The following is a 19,202-nucleotide window of genomic DNA, read 5'->3' on the forward strand; positions in this document are numbered from 1 at the left end:
CAGAGTGGCTGCACCAGCTTGCACTCCCACCAACAGTGTAGGAGGGTTCCCCTTTCTCCACATCCTCGCTAACATCTTTCGTTTCCTGACTTGTTAATTTTAGCCATTCTGACTGGTGTGAGGTGGTATCTCATTGTGGTTTTGATATGTATTTCCCTGATGCTGAATGATGTTGAGCACTTTTTCATGTGTCTATTGGCCATCTGGATGTCTTCTTTGCATAAATGCCATTTCATATCTTCTGCCAGTTTCTTGATTGGCTTATTTGTTCTTTGGGTGTTGAGTTTGATAAGTTCTTTAGAGATTTTGGATACAAGCCCTTTATCTGATAAGACATTTGCAAATGTCTTCTCCCATTCTGTGAGTTCTTTTGGTCCTGCCCAGTACTGTCCATAGACATAGTGTGGTGTCCGGGAAAGAGAGAGAAACTCCCCCAAAGTGCCACCTTTAAGTCTCAGCTGGATCAAGGAAACTGCCTTACATTGAATTGGTTGTAGAGACCAAAGATGTCCCCTGCCCCCTACCAAGAACTTAGCACTGAGAAATCACCCAGTTATGTCTACCCCTGGGAGAGAGAAACACCTGTGTATAGTGCAGGCATACAGGAACTACTGGAAGCTGAGAATGCAGTAGAAAAACACATGACATACATTATCACAAGGTAGAAGCATCCTGTTGCTGGGGGAGTTCAAAGTTTTCAGTGTACTAAGAGTAAATGTAACAAAAAGAGAGTCTAAATACAAAGGAACCTAAATAAAACTCAGTACTGACTAGATTCTCTCCTACCCACACTCACCCTGATCCCCCCCCAAAAAAATATCTGAGTGTATAAATACCAATTATTTCAGACTGTCCTGTTCTCCTACACATAATTTCTAGCACATACTAGAAATTATGAAATAAACAAAAAAGCAACTTTAAGAAACTAGTATATTCTCAAAAGATAAAGCAATCAATAAAACCAAATTGATAAATGACCTAGACTGTAGAACTATTAGACAAGGGCTTTTAGGAAGCTATGAATAATGTTATGTGATCTAGTAACAAAGATAAACAATATGCATGAAAAGGTGGGAATTTCAGAAGAAATATGAATATTTTAAAGACAGTAAAATGGAAATGCTAGAAATAAAAACAGAATCCAAAAAAATTATTTCAATCAGCTTATAAGCCAATAGAGAAGATAAAATGTAATCATAAAAAATTTAAATGTCTTGGATATTTATCCTAGAGAAATGAAAACTTAGGTTTACACAGACTCCTTTATGGAAATTTATTATAATTATTTATAATTGCCATATGTTCTTAAATTGTATATGCATACAATAGAATACTAAATTAAAAAGAATGAACTATTTATAAACCCAGTAAATTGGAGGAATCTAAAGGCATTATTCTGATTGAAAGAAGGCAGTCTCAAGAAGTTTTCATATATTATGACACCATATTTATAACATTTTCAAAACAATGGAATTTTAGTGGTAGAAAATATTATTATACAAATGTCACTTTCCTGGTCACGATATTATACAGGAAATTATCCTTAGGGAAGCTATGTTAAGGTTATGCATGAACTCTATTATTTTTGCAACCTCTGGTATATCTAAAATAATAAAATAAAAAGTTTTAAAATGTACATATAGGGGACACAATATAGTAACCCAATGCAGAAAACATTCTACATTAATCCAGAAGAATGCAGAATAGAAAGGAAAGGAACAAAGAACAGATGGGTCAATCAGAAGACAACAAGATATTAAGTTTTAAGCTAGTTCAATCAATAATTACATTAAATGTAAATGATCTAAACCCACCAAGTAGATGTTAGGAAGTTATCATATTGCATAAATCATATGATATCTGCAAAAAGTTCTTTTTAAGTATGAAGGCTGAAAGTTGAAAGTAAATGGATGAACAAAGATAAAGCATGCAAACAATAATCAAATGAAAGCTGAAGTAGAACTGTAATATCAGATAATGTAGATTATTACCATGATTATAGGAATTTTATAGATCTTTCATGTGACAGCATAGGTTGTTCCTGACTTTGCTTCCCCTCATAAGAACAATAACTAACAACTATTCAGGAAGAAGATACTCCTAGGAGAATCATAGAACACAGGGGTGAAATTGAGACACATCCCTGTATCCTAAAGACCAAGACAGACTACATTACTAGGATAAGAGTAGTGGCTACATGTTGACCTCATTGCCATGCCCCCAGGCCAGTGTAGCACCACTCAGGGAGATCCCACCCTGAGCCTCTGGCTCTTCCAGCAGGAAAAGAAAGTCCATGGGGAAACACTAGCACCACCATCCCACCCCACCCTGCCCCACCACCCCAGATTGTGGGTTGCTTTGCCAGAGCCACTACTCTGATCTTTACCCATGGGGATTGCAGGAGAGTTTGTGAGGCTCAACCACTGGGAAACTGACAGTGACAGAAAGCAAAAAGGCTCTTGCAATAACCAGCCCTTAACTCTTGGCAGACCAAGTTTGCACCTGCAGCACCCACATTATTGTCATGGGGTGACTTTGCTCCAGTACAGAGCCACATTGGTAGCATACTCTGACCAGGGAGCTTGGCAGGGTGCAGATCTGCTTGATTCAGAGCCTCATATGAGGGTTTTTGCCAGCCCCATAGCTCAGTTTCCCCATGCCCAGGCAAGGAAGTGAGTCATAGTCCCATTTGCTGTAGAGAATGTGTTCTGGCCACATTTGACCAGAGGAACTGGTGAAAACATCTGGAAGCAATGCAGCACAGCATTTCTCAAGCCAAAAGGCAAAGGAGCCAAGCTGATTGTCCCCAGAGCAAAGCCAGTTCTAGGCATGAAGTTTCCTGTGCTAAATACAGGCAGGGGTCTTAATTCATATCCCAGGCTCACAGTAGTTCCCAAACCCTCCCAGGGAAACTTTCTGGGAAATTGAGAGTTGCCTGGAACAGCCCCACTCCTTCCAGATGAGTCAAGGGTGAGACTTAACTACCCCTACCCACTCTGATTCCTGGCCTCATCTGACCACAAGGACTGGCGAGAACACCTGGAAGCTATGTAGCCCTGAAGCACCCTAGCCAAGGGTAGGGAAAGTAGAGTTGATAGTTTGCAGGGCAAAGCCAGGGACCTGTTCAGCCAGCGAATTTGGGGCACAGGTCAATTTGAGTTTAAGACAACAAAGAGCTTTACTACCATTATAGCTGCTTCTCCCCTTGCACTCAGGCAGGGAAACTAATTTGTAGCCCCACCCATTACAGAATATAGCCTCCAGCCTACCGGACCAGGAAACCTTACAAGAACATACAGTATCTGCACAGCCCATCCAACAACCCTGCTTACAGTCGGGTTCAGAGAAGACAGCCTATGGCTTTCCTCATCTCCACAGTAAAACTGATGGCCTCACCTGACTAGTATATACTCTTGCCTGATTTGGGTCCCCAGTGAGACTTCGAGTCCCATCCTTCTGCCTTGCAGGGCAAGGAAATTAATTCATAACCCCATCTGTTACTGAACCAAACCTGATCGTCTAGTCAGCCTGACCAGAGAATCCAGACAACTGTGGAGCCCATTCTAGCCTCACTTGGGTAGAGAATCAAGCCAGCAGTCCAGTCCACCTATTCTCAGCCAGTAGCGCACTCTCTTATCCTCAACCTCAGAGCTCAAACAGTTTCCTTGCCACATTCATTTATGATAAAACCTCTCAGCATACTAGGAATAGAAAGGGACTTAATCATCCAAAGAAAAGGCATTTATGAAAAACTTAATTAATAAAAACTTATCATACTCTGTGCTCAAAGATGGAAGGCTGTTCCCTTAAAATCAGGAACAATACAAGAGTCTGTTCTCACCACTTCTATGCAACACTATTAGGTTCAACATTGTTCTTATAACTGTGTAATATGGCTAGAAAAACAAATATGATGTATACAGATTGAAAAGGAATAAGTACAGTTGTCTGTATTTAGAGACAACATGATTGTCCACATGGAAAATCCAGGAACACTTCAAGCCACTAGAATTAAGTGAATTTATCAAGGTCTCAAGATTCATATTCAATATACAAAAATCATTTGTAGTTCTATATACTAGCAACAAAAAATTGGAAGTTGAAATTTAAAAAAAATACAATTTACAATAGCATCAATAAACATGACCTTCTTTGGGATAAATTCAACAAAGTGTATGCACCGAAAACTACAAAACATCATCCTAGAGAATATAAAGCAAACTTAAATAAATGACAAGATAGATCATGTTCATGAATTGGAAGATTTAGTGTTGTTAAGATGCCATGTGTTTGTAAATTTTCAATGCAATGCTAATCAAAATCTGTGGACTTTGGTAGAAATTAACCAACAAGCTGACAGTAAAATTCATGAAGCAGCACGAAGGACTTACAGTCAAATTAATCTTGAACAAAGTTGAAAGATTCACACTGCACGATATAAGTACTTCCTATAAAGTTACAGTAATTAAGACTTTGTGATATTGGCATGAGGATAGCCATTTAGATTAGTGAACCAGAGAAGAGAGTCCGGAAATAGACCTATCAATTGATGTTAGGGAAGGGGATGAGAAAACTCAATGGGGAAATCATAGTCTTTTCAAAGAATAATATTTGGACAATTTGGATAGCCGTGGGAGGAGGAGGGAAGTCTTGGACCATTATTTTGCCCCATTCGTAAAAATTAACTTGAAGTGGGTTATAGACTTAAATGTAAGAACTGATTTATATAGGGCGCCTGGGTGGCTCAGAAAGTTAAGTGTCTGCCTTTAGCCCATGTCATGATCCCAGGGTCCTGGCATCAAGTTCCCTGCTCAGTGGGGAGCCTGCTTCACCCTCTCCCTCTGCCTCTTCCCCGACTCATGCTCCTTCTCTCTCTGTCTCTCTCTTCTTCAAATAAAGGAGTAAATAAAACCTTTTTTAATAACTGATCCATAAAACTATTTTTTAAAGATTTTTTTCTATTTCTTTTTTAAAGTAAACTATATGCCCAACATGGAGCTCTAACTTATGACCACAAGATCAAGAGTCACATGTTCTACTAACTGAGCCATCCAGGCACTGGCTAATTTTCAGATTTTTAATAATATACATAAATAAAAATATTGCCAACCTTTGGGTAGACATTTTTTTAGATAAGATGAAAAAAACACTTTAAAGGGAAAAAATGGTACTGAAAACGTTAAAACTTATGGTGTTTTTTAAAAGGTATGGTATACACAACACATTGTTTTGAAAATGAAAATGTAAACCACAGATTGGAAGAAAATATTTGCAATACATTTCTCCCTGCTCCATTTTCCCATGTTAAAATTTTTGGTTTGATCAGTGCTCATTGTTTACAATATAATGACTTTGTTAAACATTTCACAGTTGAGCTATAATACATTTCTTTTATTTGACAACTGTTGTTTTTCCTAGATTTAATAGCTGGGGTTTTGTTTGTTTGTTTGCTTGCTTGCTTAACTTAGCTTTTTAGTACTTAATACTTATTGAGTACAGAAGCTTGCTTAAGGAAAAAGAGTATATTATGAGAGCCTTTTAGATAATTTCTTGTCGGTGATGAGAAACCCTAGTTGGATGTCAGAGAAATGTCAATCGTCAACAAATTTGGCACCAAATTCCTAGGATCCTTGAAAGAAAAGAAAGGCAATGAAACGTTGTATGTCTCGAAATTGGAATATGAGCCCAAAGATTAATGACAGCAGAAGACCAATTCTTGCTACCCCAATTCCTATTTTAGTCATTTTTCATTCCCTTCCTAATAGAACCTCTGTTTTCAACCACCTAATGTAAGCTGGAACTGTATATTTCTATTTCTGGGCTGCAGCAAGAAATCATTAGTTCATGATTCCAACTTCATTCCAAGTTGGAATTCTTAATACATTTTCCTCAGAAACATTAGTGATAATATCCCATAGTCCAGTTCTATTGTAACTGTAGATTACATAATTTATCTATATTATAGATGAAATAGACTCTGGAGGAAGTAGCTAGTTATAGACTGCATGTAATATTGCTTCTATGAGAAAATGTGTTTCAGAGTACTCCCAAACCAATTTATAAATGAACTTTTGAAATACCACAGTTAATAAATTGGCTACTATGTTGTTTGCATAGTAGCCTTGAGACTTCCTTTCTTTGGTTATGTATCTTCTTTACTTATTCAACAGATATTTATTGAGTGCCTTTTGTTTAGCAAGGATCATGCTTGGTGATAGGAAGGCATGGTGAACAAGTTACAGTGTTTCCCTCTCAAGGAACTTGTGGTTGTGGTCCATTGGAGAGGACAGTTAAACAAATGTTCAAATACAGCACAGTATATTTAGTATTTAAATTAAAAATAGGATGTTGTAGGAGTACTTGGGAGAAGACACTTAGCCTAGTCTTGGAAGCTCAGGAAAGACATTCCAAGGAATGAACAAGGAAGATTTAGCCAACTAGAGTGGAGAGGAGTGAAAAGGGGAGGGCATGGTGTTGATGGAGTATTTGCCAAGACAGATGAATACTTTCTACACACTCAAAAAGATTAACCAGAAATGGCATACTTAGTATATCAAAAATAGGTCATCATAGCTAAAGCATAAAGTGTCAGGGAGGAATTCTGGGACAAGGCTAGAGATCACAGAGAGCAGTAACCCTATCTTAAAAGGTCACATTTCATAGTTTATAATTTATCCTAAGGGTTATGAGCAGTTAGGTATAGTGAAATAGAGTAAAATGATTGGATTTGTGTGTTGGGAAAAGAACTGTAGCTATGTGGAGAATGACTGGAAGGAATAAGCCTGTAGGCAGGGAATCCAGTTGAGTAGCCACATTGGTAGTCCAGGCTAACAGTGGTGACACTAAACCAAGGAGCTGAAGGTAAAATTATCAGTGTTTCCGGTAAAGTCAACTAGCGAAAGATCCCAGATAATTAGAATTACTTTTCTTCTTCTTTATTGTTATTTTTATTCCTTTGTAATATTTGTTGAGGTACAATGGATGAAAATAACAAATTCTTTAGATTTAGGATCAGCATAGTACTCTTCTTGGGAAAAAAGATATAAGTGGTATGGTTTCGCCAACCCTCAGTTATTTTCTGGTACACTGCAACACCTAATTTTTAGAGAAAACCATTTTAAGAGAAATGTCAGTGCCTTTTTGTGAAAATGATTAAAGTAGCCCATAATTTTAAATTTCCTGTCACTTTGGGGATGACAGCATTCTTTAATGCCTTAAAAACTTTTTAGAAGGCAAACTGCTCTAAACACATTTCCATTACGCACAGGGTGCATTTCCTCTTTGCTGTCTTGCCTCAGCAGCTTGACACCGGTAGAATCCTATTTATAATATGCAGTGATGTATAAGAGGCCACTGCAATATTCCTTGCTGCAGAGGGATTGGGATGTTGTCAGACTGAATGTACCTTGTCCTGCGCTGGTTCTTTTGTATAGCAAAGGCACTCTGACTCTAAACCAGACACATTCTGCCTCCTGTTCACTGATAAGGAGATGGTCACTAAAAGTAAAGTACAAATAAAACAATAAGACTATCATTTTAGATGAAGAGAGAGATAGTATGTTAGCTATAAGGCAGTGTAGGGTGAAGGAAGGATTTAATAAAGATGGAGCAATATCCCTTTGAGAAGGAAGAGTGGTGTAAGGTGTTTGAGGTAACAGGAATGGTTCAGTTTGGAATCACAGATGGAGAGATTTGCCTTAGAGAAAAGAAGAAATACTTCTCATGTTATAAAAGGAAAGGAAATGGGAATGAGTGAAAGTAACAAAAGGTAAAAATTTTCATGTGATGAATTATCTTTTCTCTGGGGCAATGGGACATTTGAAGGCCAAAAGGCATGGGTTCTGATTTTGAAGAGAATAGTAAAGGTTGAAGTTGTTTTTATAGTTTGCTGGGGAAATACAGCAATAATAAGAGCTAACACTTTTATTTTTTGTATTTTTTTAAGGATTTTATTTATTTGTTTGACAGAGAGAGAGATCACAAGTAGGCAGAGAGGGGAAGCAGGCTCCCCGTCAAGCAGAGAGCCCAATGTGGGACTCGATCCCAGGACCCTGAGATCATGACCTGAGCCAAAGGCAGAGGCTTAACCCTGAGCCTTAACCCTGAGCCTTAAACCTGAGCCACCCAGGCATCCCAAGCTAACACTTTTAAAGTGCATGCCATGGGCCAAGCACTACTCCTTGACTATTTTATGCACTAAGTCATTTAACTCTCACTACCAGTCCATGAGGAGTTAGGTACCTTTTCCCCCTTTTTTAGATGGAGAAACTAAAGCACAGTTTAAGTGATTTGCTCAAGGGCTCAGGTTGTAAATGATAGGAGGCCAGATCTGAACCCAGACAGTCTGGCTCCAGAGTACATATACTTGACCATCACTGCAGTAGGACAGCTGAATAAATTTAATATTTGTTGGTGGCCATGGGTTTAAGGTGGTATCTTTTTCCTATTAGTGATTTTTAAGCATCCCTGTACAAGTATGGAGAAGATTTAGAATTTAAAATTCTATGTATTCTAGATATATATGGGTGGTTCCATTGGTTAAAATTATATATATTCTGTGTTAAAATTTTTAACATCCAAATAAGGTTTATTCATGCTTATGCTGTGGTAGTACAAATTTGATCACTTTATTGACAGGACCAGTAGACAGAGTTGAGAAAGAAATTGAAAATGTTTTGAAAATTGAATTTAATTTTAAAAGAATTGGATTAGCTGTGTTGATCAATGACTTTTATGATCAAACTTCCATGAAATCAACTTTCATGAAAATAACTTTTTAAAAGTCTGTAATACTGTTATTAGCTTTACTTCCTAACTTTTAATTGTTTAATGTTTAATTGTGGGTAAACCCAGTAAAATTGTCACCAGGTAGGCCCTAAGACCTGATCATTACTGATCATTACTGCTAACATGCTTACACCCACCAACCTTTATCCCACATTTTTCCTTAAGCTCTTTTTTTCCAGCTCATCTCTTAACTAAGGCAAAAGACCCAATGGGCATAGCATTTGGTGGTGGAAACCAAAACTACCCCTCAAGCAATAATGCCTGCCCAGACCACCTAGGTGGACCATGGGGTGATCCATGAAATGACCAATAGTTATTACCTTTATGTCTTTATAATACTAAAATTTCTGTCCAAGGAGGAGGGCAAACCTCATTTACATAATATACAATGTATATATAGGCATATTTCCTTAAGGCGCATGCATGACCTTACGCTTACGTCTACATATAATGACAAGGCTCCCCTTTCTAAATAATCATCCTAACCCTAAATAAAAGGAACTAATTCACCCTTGCTCTGGGAGTCTTGGCTTTGTAAGTTATTCCCTGTGATTTCCTTCCTTTGTGTGACAAGTCCACCTGGTATAGTTTCTGTCTGTGACTCACCAACGAGCAGACAGTTCAGTTACAAAATATGTCCTTTATGGGAATCTTAGGTAGATGATAGATAGATAGACAGACAGAAACAAAGAATGAATTGGGTAGAATGATTATTATATTTTGTTCCAAAAAGTTTTATGGAAGGTTTAAGATCCCAGTTTGTTTTGTAAATTGTACTGGTTTAAGTATTAAATTAGGGTTGCCCTCTTTTCTGGTGCTGTAGCCCATCTGATTTACTGTGAAATGGGCTGCTTGTAAAACTCAGTGTTAAAAGATTAGATGTATTAGAAGTGCTAGATTTTCTATCTACAGATAGTTTATAAGGGAATAAAAGTTGTAAAATCACTATATGGAAATCTGTTGCACTTCTATACACTAATAATGAAACAGCAGAAAGTGAAATTTAAAAAATCTTATTTATAATTGCACCAAAACAATAAAATATCTAGGAATAAATGTAATCAAAGAGGTAAGACTTATATTCTGAAAACTGTTAAACACTGATTAAAAAGATTCAAGACGATGGGAAGAAATGGACATTCCATACTCATGGGTTGGAAGAACAAATATTGTTAAAATGTCTAACTACCCAAAGGAATCCACAGATTTAATGCAATCCCTATCAAAATACCAACAGCATTTTGCACAGAGCTAGAACAAACAGTCCTAAAATTTGTATGGAACCACAAAAGACCTCAAATAGCCAAAGCAAACTGATGGTTACCAGAGTGGAGGTAGGTTGGGGGTATGGGGAATATAGGGAATGGGGATTAAGAGTGCACTTACCATGATGAAAAAAAAAAATTTAATGAAATGAGGAAAGAAAAGAAACATCCCTAGAAATAAAGTAATACTTCCAGTAGTTCACCTAAACCTTCTTTGGAAGTAAAACTATTAATTTCTGTGGAAAAATTTTGGTGTGGGGCTGAGTGAAAATGTCCAACATACTGTCATCATAGTATGGGACTACCATTCTTCCTCTGACGGCTGTCTCCTCCTGGATTTGAAAATATTTACTACCAGATTTGAAAATATTTTTTCAGACTGACAAAATGGTTTCTAAATGAAGAGCCATGGGCAAGGGTTAGCAGAAGATAGGTTTTTAGCCTTTCTTTTGTGAGGGTGGGTGGGAGGTGAATAAACAACGCATATTCTCTTTTACTTTTATACTTTCCTTTCCTCTTATAAGATCATTTTAAAGGATAAAAGATAAGCCACAGATAAATTAATCACAGATAAATTAGTAAGAAACAATGTAAGGTGAACGAGATAAATGCATTAAAAACAAGAGAAGCAGAGAAGGTACTGATTGGAGAATGGCCAAATAAAATGTGATCTATCCATACAGTGGATTATTATTTGGCAATAAAATGAAATTAAATACTGATACATACTACAACATGGATTGAAAACATTTAAGATTACAGTATATTAATCATTTTACATGAAATGTCCAAAGGTGTCCAATTCATAAGGACAGAAAGTCAATTAGCGTTTGTCTCAAGCTAGGGTATGATGGCTGAGAGGTGAAGCGTTTCTTCTTAGGATAATGAAACTATTCTAAAACTGTGGTGATGAATACACCACTCTGAATACCCTAAAAGCCACTGAACTGTATACTGTAAATGGGTGAATTTAATGGTGTATGAATTATATCCCAATAAAGGTGTTGTGTTTTGGGGGTTTTTGTTTCTGTAAAGAACCCAGCTTCTTCTGGCTTCTGCTTTGGCTATGGTAGTTTGCTGCTTGTCCTTACTGGTTTCAGTAGTACCCCGAGATGGCTGCTGCAATTCCTTATATCAAGTACAAACCATAATATCCAAAGCAAGAAATAGCCTTCTTAAGGGTCCCTTTGTCAGTGAGGATATTTTTGGAAGATCCCTGCAGACTTCTTCCATTTATTTATTAGTCAAAAATCACTTAGAAGGAGAATAGAAGTACTAGGCTTGTTGACTAAGAAGGTTTTGGTCCAGAAGACGTTTTCTTAAAGCATATGGCCACCCCATATGTAAATAAAACTGCATTTGCTCTGGAGCCTAAAGACTTCAGAATTTAAGAAGGAGCTTATTTTGTGCTCACACTCCCTCAATTGGAATTCATAGCAGCTACACAAAACAATAGTTCTGTTACTTATTAAAATGGTATGGAAGACTTCATTTAAGATCCTTGCAAAGGAATCAACTCTTTTTTACAGTTGTGGAAAGGTCAACTCTGAATACAACAAGAACCAGTGGGGATTTATAGCCACTGAGCTGGATAGGGGAGGGGGGTTAATGAATGTAAAATTACTAAGAGGAGACATTAAGAGCAGGGGATTCTTGCTCAAGGTAGAAAGGACTTAGACATCTTAAGTGGGGGATGAGAAACTTTATCAGATATCAAAGATTGATCAGGTAGCAAGGGTAGGGGCTTTCTTAACAAACTGACTCATCAGGATTCTTGCTGAGATGGGGCTGTGTAGGCCTGGCCAGGATAGGCTGAGGCCTAGTCAAGAGGGCCTGGGGAAACCCAACTAAAGTTCGGTCAAAAAGAGACTCTGTGTCATAGTGCACATTTGATGTTTTTTTCTTTCTTTACTTCTCCCTTTTATCTTTTGAGTAAAAGCTGACAATTTAATATCATGTAAGTTTCATCAGGTCTTAATGCAGTTTAGGTTTTTCTCTACTTTTATTTCAAAAAGTACGATGTACACCTATTCAATAAAAAAGAAATTTAGGAAATAAATTTAGCACATATTCTCCTCATTTCTGCATTTCTTTTTTTTTTTTTTTTTAAGATTATTTATTCATTTGACAGAGAGAGATCGCAAGTAAGCAGAGAGGCAGGCAGAGAGAGAGGGGAGGAAGCAGGCTCCCCGCGGAGCAGAGAGCCCGATGCGGGGCTCGATCCCAGGACCCTGGGACCATGACCTGAGCTGAAGGCAGAGGCTTTAACCCACTGAGCCACCCAGTTGCCCCTCATTTCTGCATTTCTTTAAATGAGATGTAGTGTGTAGCATTTGTTATGTAATTTAGAGCTTGGACTAACAGTTTTAGTAAGATAAGATTGTGAACACAAACATTTTTTCAACTTCTACAAAACCTGTTCTGGCATAACCAAAATGCCGATCAGGACCTGCCATTCCACATAATTTGTATTTGAGATAGTTTGAAAGCAAATCCTGCTCAACTTAAAATATGACAATGCAATGACAGTTTTTTTTTTTAATTTAATTTAATTTTTTTCAGTGTTGCACAATTCATTGTTTATGCACCACACCCAGTGCTCCATGCAATATGTGCCGTCCTTAATACCCATCACCAGGCTCATCCAACTCCCCACCCCCGTCCCCTCCAAAGCCCTCAGTTTGTTTCTCAGAGTCCACAGTCTCATGGTTTGTCTCCCCCTCCTATTTCCCCCAACTCACTTCTCTTCTCCATCTCCCAATGTCCTCCATGTTATTCCTTATTCTCCACAAGTAAGTGAAACCATATGATAATTGACTCTCTCTGCTTGACTTATTTCACTCAGCATAATCTCTTCCCAGTCCAGTCCATATTGATACAAAAGTTGGGTTGGAGGCATAATACTCCTTTGTATATTTGAACCATAACTTCTTTATCCATTCATCTGTTGAAGGGCACCTTGGTTCTTTCCACAGTTTGGCGAATGTGGGCATTGCTGCTATGAACATTGGGGTACAGATGGCCCTTCTTTTCACTACATCTGTATCTTTGGGGTAAATACCCAGTAGTGCAATTGCAGGGTCATTGGGAAGCTCTATTTTTAATTTCTTAAGGAATCTCCACACTGTTTTCCAAAGTGGCTGCACCAACTTGCATTCCCACCAACAGTGTAAGAGGGTTCTCCTTTCTCCACATCCTCTCCAACACTTGTTGTTTACTGTCTTGTTGATTTTGGCCATTCTAACTGGTGTAAGGTGGTATCTCGGTGTGGTTTTGATTTGAATCTCCCTGATAGCTAATGATGATGAACATTTTTTCATGTGTCTGTTAGCCATTTATATGTATATCTTCTTTGGACAAGTGTCTGTTCATTTCTTCTGCCCATTTTTTGACATGATTATCTGTCTTGAGTTTGAGGAGTTCTTTATAGATCTTGGATATCAGCCCTTTTTCTGTAGTGACATTTTTAATTAGAATAAAATCAGAACAATCCCTTGTATAGTACATTTTAAGATGTACTCCTTTGCAGTCCCATATTAAGAACCTAAAAAAAAATACTAGAGTTTATTTGTTACATAGACATTTTGGTTCTCTTTCTTGTAGGAAGCAAGGTCTCAGTGATGAAGTTACCAGGCTAGTCCCATGAGACTGTTTAGCCCATTATATAATTGAACTTTGTAATGTTTATATTAACCATAAGCCTTTCTAAACCAGTGATTAGAAGAGTGGGGAACAGGAAGCTTGGGCTTTGACATCAGCAGCTTTCTGTTGTAATGAGGAAGGGGTGATAGCAGTGGAGGGGACTCTGGCAGAAATAGTTTTCTTCAGGCAGGGAATGCATCTGAGACTGGGGGTACAGTGGTTGTATAATTTTAAGTCTGTAATGGGTGGTAAATGGATGTACCTTAAAAATACTCCAACTTGACATGTGCTTTTTGAAAGACTTATCACAGTAAATACAGCACTTTAGTCAAACAAGCAGTTTATTAAAGTGGTTCAGTTCCCATAGCAACGTATCTGGAATTTATAGCTCCTTATTTTGAGAGGACTTCATTTCACTCTCTGAGGCACTGAAATCCAAGGCTAAAGTTCTTAATGGCCTCCAGTCTCATTGGATGATGAATTTCTATTGTTTGGAAAATTTGTACATATAAAATATAACTTGCAAAATCAGTTCTGTGACTTCATGGTGATGTGTATTCATTTTAAATAGGTATTTTTCCATTTGGAAATGCCCCTCTTTAAATTTTTTTTATTACCAAAACTACATATGATCATAGTTTAATGAGGAAAACAGCTATTTCAAAAAAATAAGTCTTCTAAAGTTATTCCCTCGAGGCAACCATTTTCTGTTCTTTTAGCTGTTTTGTTTTGCTTTTCCAGTATTTACTTCAAATCCCTCAGCAACATGTTTATATTGCTTCTTGGTTTGTATTACTGCTTGCTTTGTAATTTTAGCTGTCATCAAATATTTGAGTCTCCACATATTCGAAAATGGCTTTATTCTACTTTTATAATTGATTTTTAATTTGGCTGGGTATAAATTCTTAGAAATAATTTTCTCTCAGAATTATTAGTACTGATGTTGAGAAATCCAGTGCACTTCAAAGCTTATATTCTATTTTAATTCTTTTCCTCCACTCCCTGGAAACTTATAGAATTATTTCTTTGTCCCCAGTGTTCTAAAATTTCATGATGATGGACCTTGCACTAGGTCCATTTTCATCCATTGTGAAGGATCCTCAGAGGACCTATTCCATTTTCCATTTTGGAAACTTATGCCCTTAAGTTCTGTAAAACTTGTATTATTTCTCTGATTATTTTCTTGCCTCTGTTTTCTCTTCATCTACTTCCTGGAAGATTTTTTCAAATCAATTTTTTCAAATCAATTCCTCACAACCAGTGAATTTTTAATTTCTGCTATTATACTTTTAATTTCCAAGAGTACTTCCCTTCCTTTCTCCCTTAATCATTCCTTTTTTGGAGCATCCTGTTGTTTTATAAATGTAATATCTTCTGGTTACGCTGACAGGAAACTCGGTACATGGATATGGCTTAGAGACTATGGCCTTCAATAAAGGGCAATCTGGCTGGATGTCTTATGAAGGAACCCCTCTATCAGAATCCTTAGTCTTTTCTCCGTGGCTTGTCTGAATCTCTAGAAAACAATCATTTTATATGATTCTGCTCTCCTGTGTAGAAGGCATAAGCTTCTTTATCTTTTAGGGGACATGGGAGAATAAGAAGGCTGAGGGAGAAGGCAGATGTCAGCATTTATTATGTTATTTTTATTTAATCCCTACGATACTGTAGAATAATCTACCATCACTGTGGGATTCCTTTATCCAGATACCTTCTCTTTTACCCTCTACAGAAAATAAATCTCTACCTTCTGCCAGAGTAGGTTGGAGAAGTACTCTATCATCTGGAATGGGTACAGAGAGAATATAGACCAGTGTTGCACATAATCAACTACTTAAATATTCTTTGACCAATCTTCCTGTTGTAGCCACACCCCCAACCTCTCACTTCCCCTGGAACAATTTCCTAAGCCTTTTTTACATTACCATATTCTAACCCACATGCTTCTCAACTTTCCATATTGCTACCTTAGGAGCTGTCAGGTTGGCTAATAATTACCAAACAAATTTTTAGTTTCCAGAGTTTTCTTTCTGTTTTTTTTTTTTTTTGAAGATTTATTTATTTGAGAGAGAGAGAACACACATGCACAAGTTGGGGGGGGGGTGGAATAGTGGGAAAGAATCCTAAGCAGATTTCTCGCTGAGAATAGAATCCTACACGAATCTCGATCTCACGATCTGAAATCAAGAGTCACTGCTTACCTGACTGAGCCACCCAGGCACCCCTGATTTCCAAAGTTCACCCTTTCCGATTTTGTCTGTACACCTTGCTATACAGCTTTGAGGGGGAGTCTAGGTCAAATGTGTTCAGCCTGCTTTCTTTTCCCTAAATTTCTAAATAATTAATTTTTAACAGTTAAGAGACTATATTCATGTTTTAGATTTAATTGATGCTCTAAATTTAATTCCTATTTAATTCATCTCATATTCTCATTCTTAATAGGTAACTTGTCCTCAAGTTAACTAAGAAAAGTCTTTTTAATCTGAGCTTTCTTGATTTTCTACTTTCTACCTCACAAGTTTCTTCATTTGTCCCCCTGTGCTCTCAGACCTCCCTCTGTTCTCTTCATCCTATCACTCCAACCTCTTCTACAACCTTCTTGTCCTGGAGACAAGCTAAATCCCTTTATTTTCCATTTCTCTTTGCCTGTCTACACCTTAAATGGCCTGTTCTTAAACCTATCAAAGTTTCTTAGTTAAGAAAATGAATGAATCAACTTTCCTTAACCCTTAAGCTCCAGTCCCAGCTTTCTTATTTTTTAGTTTTTTAGTTAGGTAACCCTATTCCACTTAGTCTTTATATGAGCTTTTTTGAAAATTACTTTCTAAACAAAACCACCAACCCCTTTTTGGCCACATCCTAATTGACTATTTTCCATCAAAACTTGTTCTTCTCTTTCTTGTCTTGTTCTTGTTTTACTTCTCAGAATTGTTGTTTTTTTCCCCTCTCTTGTGTCCTTTTTCCCTTTTTCCCTTAGATGTGGGCCTCTCTTTTCTTAGGTTACCTAGAGAACAAAGCAGTTGAAAGTTCATAGAAATTTTTGACTTTTGAAGTTTTTTTTGCTTTGTTAAAATAAAGTGATGTGATTTTTTTAATTTTTATTTTTTAATTTATTTTTTCTCACCATAGCACATACCTTCCCCAATGTCTATCACCCAGCCACCCCTCTAGTTCCATTCACGTCATTGCAAATGGCAAGATTTCATTTTTTGATGGCTGCATAATATTCCATCATATATATATATATATATATATATATATATATATATACACACACACACACACCACATCTTCTTTATCTATTCATCTGTTGTTGGACATCTAGGTTCTTTCCATACTTTGGCTATTGTGGACATTGCTGCTATAAACATTCGGGTGCATGTGCCCCTTTGGAAGTGATGTGATTTTTTAAAAATTATTTTTATTAACATATAATGCATTCTTTGCCCCAGGGGTATAGGTCTGTGAATCATCAGGCTTACACATTTCACAGCACTCACCGTATCACATACCTTCCCCAATGTCCGTAACCCAACCACCCTCTCCCTACCACTGCCCCCAGCAACCCTCAGTTTGTTTTGTGAGATTAAGGGTCTCTGATGGTTTGTCTCCCTCATGATCCCATTTTTTTTTTTCATTTTTTCCTTCCCTATCCCCAGACCCACCGCCCTGCCTCTCAAATTCCTCATATCAGAGAGATCATATGATAATTGTCTTTCTCTGATTGACATATTTCGCTCAGCATAATACCCCCTAGTTCCAAGTGATGTGATTTTTTTAATAAAGATTTATATACCATTAATAAGGTTTAACTTTTAATATTTAGGCAGGTGCTGTAAAGGACTATATTAAGATGATGCTTCAGAATGATTCACTGAAGTTTCTGGTTTTTGCTCATCATTTAAGCATGCTCCAAGCTTGCACAGAAGCAGTCATAGAAAACAAGGTATGTTATCTTTTTTATATAAAATACTTTTTAGGATGCAGGTTTTTAATATACTAAACATTAATTGTAGTCTTGTAATTTGAAGGTTCTTTTGGCCTTCTTTAAATGATGATATTTTCATTATGATTAGATTTTTTTCTTGCTAATTATACTAATATCATATTATTATTATGTTGATGGTAAACTATTAAACTTTTTCTTTTATTCCAGGATTATAATTTTCCACTGAACTAATTATCTGGATTGATTAAAAATATGCTGACTTCATAGGATATATTGTGAATTCCATTATTGTTTACCAGATATACCATTTGAGACTGGTGTAGACAGTTAAAAATTAAAATTTTTAATTTACCTGCAAGTCAGCCTTAAAATACAGATGATGTCAAGGGGAAACAGAATGAATTTAGCCAATTTTAGTCCAGCTGCAGTCACACCTTTTAAATTTCCAGGGAATATACTCTGTAGAGTATGACTTAGAGTAAGATTTAGTACAGGTGAGTTTGAAACAGATGGGCCAGGTACCCTCTCCAGTAAGCTCCCCTGCTGGCCTTGCTGCATTTTCTTAGGTTCACCTAATTCCCCAGCAGTCTTTTCTATCAGTGACGGCATCTGCCATGTTTTCTTTCAGAGTTTAAATCTGGTATCTCTCTTTACGTGCTGAGGGCTTTTAGAGATGCTCAGAAACAGCCAGAAGAAATTTCCTGACAAATCGTGTGAACTTAATATACATGTAGCAGCAGAACCACTTGCCTATGTAGGTAGAGTTTTGTTTTTTTTTTTTTTTTAAGATTTTATTTATTTATTTGACAGAGAGAGATCACAAGTAGACAGAGAGGCAGGCAGAGAGAGAGAGAGAGGGGGAAGCAGGCTCCCTGCTGAGCAGAGAGCCCAATGCGGGACTCGATCCAGGACCCTGAGATCATGACCTGAGCCGAAGGCAGCGGCTTAACCCACTGAGCCACCCAGGCGCCCCAGTTTTGTTTTTTTTTTAAAGATTTTATTTATTTATTTGACAGAGATCACAAGTAGTCAGAGAGGCAGGCAGAGAGAGAGAGGGGGAAGCAGGCTCCCTGCTGAGCAGAGAGCCCGATGTGGGGCCTGATCCCAGGACCCCGAGATCATGAACTGAGCTGAAGGCAGAGGCTTTAACCCACTGAGCCACCCAGGCACCCCTAAGCCATGTTTTTTTAAAACTTGGTATACATTTTTTGAACATTTGCCAGTATGTTTATTAATACTACCAAAGAAGTAATCCTAGTGTTTCCTTCATAGGAGGATTGATGACAGTATAACAAAATGCTATCTGTGAAAAGGTGCTCTCACACTGATTATAATATCATATCTTTAAAATGCCTTTTGACGGAAGAGTTAATTAGCCTTTGAAATATTTTTTTAATGATTAGGCAATAAAATTAAATTCATAATATTTTCTTTTTTTTTTATTCATAATATTTTCTATTTTGATTCCATTAAGCTTAAAACTAAAATTACTAGGATCTATTCTAAGTATAGCAGTCTATTCTCCCCACTTCTCCTTTACTGATATGTTTAGAATCCCA

At 37.2% G+C, this 19,202-nt stretch overlaps 1 protein-coding gene across 3 annotated transcripts in view; it reads left to right on the forward strand.

Annotated features, from left to right (window-relative positions):
• The window catches only part of ZRANB3 (zinc finger RANBP2-type containing 3), a 329,435-nt gene that overhangs the window by 236,487 nt on the left and 73,746 nt on the right, over positions 1–19,202 (forward strand). For all 3 annotated transcript variants that reach the window (XM_047722507.1, XM_047722509.1, XM_047722508.1), the window contains exon 9: positions 17,521–17,640. In XM_047722507.1, the coding sequence (XP_047578463.1) occupies positions 17,521–17,640 (120 nt within the window). The remainder of the gene's footprint in view (positions 1–17,520; positions 17,641–19,202) is intronic.

The sequence above is a fragment of the Lutra lutra genome, chromosome 3 (assembly GCF_902655055.1).
Source record: "Lutra lutra chromosome 3, mLutLut1.2, whole genome shotgun sequence".
NCBI classification, from domain to species: Eukaryota; Metazoa; Chordata; class Mammalia; order Carnivora; family Mustelidae; genus Lutra; species Lutra lutra.